We start from the raw sequence: 5,930 nt of genomic DNA, 5'->3' as shown, positions 1-5,930 counted from the left end.
CGGGGACCGTGCCTCTGGACTGGCAGACCGGGGTGGTGGTCCCTCTTTTTAAGAAGGGGGACCGGAGGGTGTGTTCCAACTATAGGGGGATCACACTCCTCAGCCTCCCTGGGAAAGTCTATGCCAGGGTACTGGAAAGGAGAATTCGACCGATAGTCGAACCTCAGATTCAGGAGGAACAATGCGGTTTTCATCCTGGCTGCGGAACACTGGACCAGCTCTATACCCTCTTCAGGGTGGTGGAGGGTTCATGGGAGTTTGCTCAACCAGTCAGAAAAGGGTGGCTTATTCCCTTCAGGTTGGTGGAGAGTTCCTACCTCAAGTGGAGGAGTTCAAGTATCTTGGGGTCTTGTTCACGAATGAGGGAAGGATAAAACGGGAGATTGACAGGCGGATCAGTGCACCTTCTGCAGTAATGCAGTCGATGTACCGGTCCGTCATGGTGAAGAAGGAGCTGAGCTGTAAGGCGAAGCTCTTGATTTATTGGTCGATCTACATTCTACGACTCTCACCTTTGGTCATGAGCTTTGGGTCATGACCGAAAGGGCAAGATCCCGGATACAGGCGGCCGAAATGAGCTTCCTCCGCAGGGTGGCCTGGTGCACCCTTAGAGATAGGGTGAGGAGCTCGGTCACCCGGGAAGAGCTCAGAGTAGAACCGCTGCTCCTCCACATCAAGAGGAGCCAGCTGAGGTGGCTTGGGCATCTGTTTCGGATGCCTCCTGGGCGCCTTCCTAGGGAGGTGTTCTGGGCATGTCCCACCGGGAGGAGGCCCCGGGGAAGACCCAGGACACGCTGGAGGGACTATGTCTCTCAGCTGGCCTGGGAAGGCCTTGGCATTCCCCCGGAGGAGCTGGAGGAAGTGTCTGGAGAGAGGGAAGTCTGGGCATCTTTGCTTAGACTGCTGACCCCGCGACCCGGTTCCAGATAAGCAGAGGAAAATGAATAAATGAATGTCCCATCCCTAATGGCTGCATCTTTTCTTTACTGTTCAAATAAATAAAAATTACTGCTATAAATTAGCTGCAGTTGGCTGGACTCTTACTTTGAAATCTGAGTCTGGAATCCCTCAATCTTGGTGCGTGTGTTGGTCAGAAGCTCAAACACTTTCTCCTGTAAATCAAAAGCACAGATATTAAACTCAGCTGGCTCAATTTAACCTCAAAATATTAGATTAGGAAAATTATACACGCAGCCTTTCAAGACACAGAATACATGAGCTCGTTCTGCTGCATCACCACGTTATCACCAGTTACTAACCTGTACAGCCACTCCAAAGTTGTTACCATCTTCAATTTTAGGAATTTGGAGTTGTACCCACATTGACACCTGCCGGAAAAATACTATTGATTTATTACTTTCTAGGGTAATATGCAAGTCTGTCAGTTATTCTGACCCTAACCCTAACCCATTTAAAGCAAGTGTAAACACATAAAAACACAGATCATTTGTCAAAACGTTCTGTAGCTACTGTTCAACCATGATGTGAGCTCCCGTCTTTGTTACAGAAAACCTGATGGCAGATTCCTTCCTTGTGTTGTGCACTAGATAAGGTAACACCAAGAGACTAATCAACATAGCGACTGACTGACCGCATTGAGCTTCTCCTTCACTGTCTGAATCTCAGGCTTGACTTGCTGCAGGAGACTCTCCACTCGCTCGTTGATGCAGATGGGACCACAGGGAGGCCCTGGAGTGTGACACATCCCCAAACATCACGTCACAGTATCAAAACACAGAGGTTCAGCTGGGTTAGGATTTACTTTACAATACAGAAAATGCACATAAAGCTTTTTACAAACAATGAAAACATTTTTAAAAGGTTCCTTGGGTTCTACTAACTACTAATCCATCCAGGTAAGTCAGTCTGTAAACCACGGCTTTGCTTCTGATTGGTTATAGTTGTAATCCCTTAATTCAATACAGATGGACAAGGAATAAGTAGAAAATCCATAATATTGTGTGGTTCATGATTTTTATTGATGTTTGTACAAAAACCTGTAACCATGTTTGCGGAATAACTACATCATACAGAACAACTTAACTACACCTATATCAGACTTACGTGACAGTGCTGTGTAAATTTTCCCTCACCTGACAATGACCACCTGTACAGAAAATTGGAATCACAGGGGTAAGCAGGAGTAACCTTGAGGAAACTGTGTTGGACGGTGTCTGACAATCACCACGCATAAGAAATGCCCCTTTGTCTTTCACATTCCATTTGTAGTTTATCACTTGTCATACCCATCTCTGTCGTCCATTTACCTGCATCTTCCTCCTCTTTTTCGCTGTCCTTGTTTTTCTTCCCCTCCTTTGCCTGCTTCTGCAATATTAAAGGACAGAAAGCATCAGGTCAAATAACTTCTCACTGCCTCTAAATTTAAGGAAAAGTAACCAGCAGTCCCTGCTCCATGCATACAACCTCCAAAGAACTGTTGCATTATCCTAATGCAGGGGTGTCAAACTCAATTACACAGGGGGCCAAAACTCAAAGCACACTTTAGGTCGCGGGCCGAACACAATAAACATTTATTGAACAGACTAAAACTAAACGTTTTTTGAACATAAATATGAATCGAAACAGGATACAATATTATTCCAAAATAAATAAACTTGAACTTAAAATCAGCAACAATATTTCTGCTAAAGCTTACATTTGCAAACACCTGCTTTTTCCCTGAACACAAGATGTGACACACTTTCATCATACAGCTATTCAGAAACTCTCCCTCGGTAAATGGCCGGGCTCATTTTCTCCTCTCCCGCAATAAAACTTGCTTTCACAGCAGCTTCACTGTGCGATTTCGCTTTGGTGAAAACGTCTGCTGTGAGGTCAGATTCCTCTACAACTCCTCTATCTTCTGTAGCTTCTGCTCTGCATTCACGTTTTTCAGCTTCTCCTGATGTTTTGTCTCGTAGTGCCGTCTTAGGTTATATTCCTTAATTACAGACACATTAGCTCCACAAATAAGACAAGGGTTTACTGGCAACGTCAGTAAACATATACTCAGCCTCCCACCGGTTTTGAAAGGCTCCGTTTTCAGAATCAGATTTTCTCTTGGCCATTATTAGGGGCTAGCTTTGACTTGAAATTAGGGTTGTATACATCAACACTTGATTGATCCAACGTAATTGATGCGGGAATGATCTCAGGTAGCCTATAGTTCAGTAAGGCAGCTGTTGCGCTGCATTATGGGATTTGTAGTTTGAGTGTTATATATAAAATGATCTTACGAGCTGGGTGTAATTGTACGCCGGGCCGGATGTGGCCCGCGGGCCTTGAGTTTCACACATCCTAATGTTTTCATATTCTTCCAGCCCATTTCCCTCTCATAAAACCCACTTGACACTGGCAAATTATAGTCCTTCCTCTGCTAAAACTATGTTTACAATACAACAGCAACTGCCAAAGTTAAAAAGACATGTATAGATGAGAGATACAATAGGAGGAAATAAAAAAATAAATGACTTTTATGTCTACATTAGAGGTCTTCAGAGGTTGCAAAGTTTTGGCCCCAAGCCAAACAGACCTGTGGAAATTTTATGCTGCATGAAGATTCTTCAGGGCATTTCTACTCCTTACATGGGTGTTCTTCCAGTGCTAGTCAAGCACCATTAGGTTCAGTAAAAATAACATTAAGGTGATTTAATTTCAAATAAATACACAATTCCTGGCAGACTGAAGTGTCAATTCAGATATATTTTACAGATTAAACTCTACACGTCCACTCGATGCCCCTTCCTCCCTTTCCTTTTATTTGCCTGGCTACCTCACATCCCTTTAATACACTTAGACATGTTGTTTTGTCAGAAACGGCCAAGAATTCTACTTACAGGAAGAGTAAATTTGATATGCCCCTACAAACATGATGTCATAATTTCCAGTTTTCATGCATGTGTACTTCTGTGTTATGTGGCTAGGTGTAGTGCTGCCACAACGCACCAGAACAACACTCCGCCACTTTTTCTCCGAAAGAGGAAAAAGAATATAATCCAGAATCCACTTGAAATTTATAGCATTTATTACATTTTTGTGGGTGCTTCCAAGATTCAATCATCCATAAAGTGTAAACATTCCACCTTAAACATGGTTGTGTAGCCTTGCAGCCACACAGTGAAGAGGCATATCACTGTGCTGCTAGTTAGCATTAATGAATACAGCTAAAAAACCTGTGCAGGGTACAGCAATGAACTAGTCGGTGTTACAGGTCCTGCAATAATATATTAATGTTACTGTTTATCATTAATTAACATGAATATATAGGATTATCTATGTTAATAACATTCACCCTCTGACAAATGGCTACTAATTTACACTATTATTCTGCCACACCAGAGAATAAAGTCAGTTTAACATTTGATTGTGTAGGCAGTGACAGCTAACTAAATTTAATGTAGGTAAACTTGCTACCATAGGAATGGTGCTTATATGGCCCTCAAAACGAGCCATAACTTAATCATGCACACGTGCATCATAGGTGCACCCCAGTACTTCAACCAATAGCGTTATACTTCCGAGTATAAATAACCTCAGCTTCTACTTGCACAACAATTTTCAACAGGTTAGCTTGTTAGCATCTGTTTAAGTTCACTCTGCTCATTCCCCTTGTTGTTTTGTGACTAGCCTCAGCAGAGGCTGGTGTGTACATGTTTCTGAAATGGTATTAGATATACTAGGATGGATGTGGGTGAAATGTGTCACATTAAGTGTAAAAACGAGACTCCAACAAGATCACAGACATAACTGGCCCACCTGAAGTGGTCGTAAAGCTGTGTCGCTGTGCCTACTGTAACGGTTCCTCTCCATCATGCTTTCCAGCGATACTACATACATACCACCGTTACCTTGTTTAATACGTTTTTTTTTTTTTATTTCTATATGCTTTGAGTCTTGTGAGACTTAGCTTTTATCCTCTTTCACTCTGGGGAGTGCAGGGAGTCCAAGTGTCCTTTTTGGAGAGCCATTTGGATCACTTAATGGAATAAACTGTAGAATTGTTTGTAATATCTTCATCAGATCTGATCAGATCTAATCACTGGTATTTTGTTTACATCCCCATAATATCATTTATCTGGGAATATAAAGCCACGGTCAGTTATTGACACCACAATATATTCAATTTTTTGGGAATAGAGCTGGGTGATGTCTACTGAATTGGCATTGGACAGCATCTACAGCAAAATATCATGATGGATTCAGTGGCACAGGTATATAGCAACAGTTGGTATGACCCAGCTGGTTGTCATTTTAAATAGAAACCGCAACAATCAGCGGGAGCTGCTACCTAAACGATTTCCACCCAGCGCTTTGCTAACAAGATAGTAGGTGTCATTGGCACTGCTTCGGGGGGGTTTCTGGTAAGGCCATATTTATTCATATTGCCAGTGTAGTTTAAGAGCTACATGTATCCCATTTTAACTTTAGCATGTTATTATTATTGGAACGTGTCTTATTGGACATGCTTGGTCCTGTGAGATGCGGAACCTTTGACGGACTGCTGTTTCCTGCGGTAAACCGTACTCATTTCCTGTTTTCTGTATTTGCACTGCGTTGTGCTTGCTTCCAGATTGTTTAGGAATTAAACTCACTATTTTCTAGGTTCATCTGAATTTTTGAGCGACAACATACGCTTGCACCACTTAAAGCACTTGTTTTGCAGAAGTTCCTTCTAACTACCAAATTTAACTGGCTACTTTAGGTCGGCTAGTTTAGAAGCTAGCTAAGCTAGTAGCTTAATCGAGAGCAATGGCTTCCCCCCCTCTTCCTCTTGCTCGGAGTGTCGCATGTTCAGTTATTCCTCTGCCTCCTTTAGCGATAATGGTACTTGTAATAAATGTCAGATGCTAGCAGCATTGGAGGCGAGGCTCACAGACTTAGAAGCGCGGCTACACACCATGGAGAATAGGCCAGCTAGCTATGCCCACGTA

General features: G+C 42.7%; 1 protein-coding gene across 1 annotated transcript in view; it reads right to left on the bottom strand.

Moving 5' to 3' along the window:
• psme1 (proteasome activator subunit 1) overlaps positions 1-5,930 on the bottom strand; it is a 19,444-nt gene that overhangs the window by 4,019 nt on the left and 9,495 nt on the right. Inside the window, exons 5-8 of the mRNA XM_020588352.1 lie at positions 2,268-2,325; positions 1,592-1,689; positions 1,260-1,328; positions 1,045-1,112 (exon numbers count right to left, since the gene is read on the bottom strand). Coding sequence (XP_020444008.1) covers positions 1,045-1,112; positions 1,260-1,328; positions 1,592-1,689; positions 2,268-2,325 — 293 coding nt within the window. The remainder of the gene's footprint in view (positions 1-1,044; positions 1,113-1,259; positions 1,329-1,591; positions 1,690-2,267; positions 2,326-5,930) is intronic.

This window comes from Monopterus albus, unplaced genomic scaffold, assembly GCF_001952655.1.
Source record: "Monopterus albus unplaced genomic scaffold, M_albus_1.0 scaffold531.1, whole genome shotgun sequence".
In the NCBI taxonomy this organism is placed as follows: Eukaryota; Metazoa; Chordata; class Actinopteri; order Synbranchiformes; family Synbranchidae; genus Monopterus; species Monopterus albus.
This window is presented reverse-complemented; position numbering and strand designations above follow the sequence as displayed.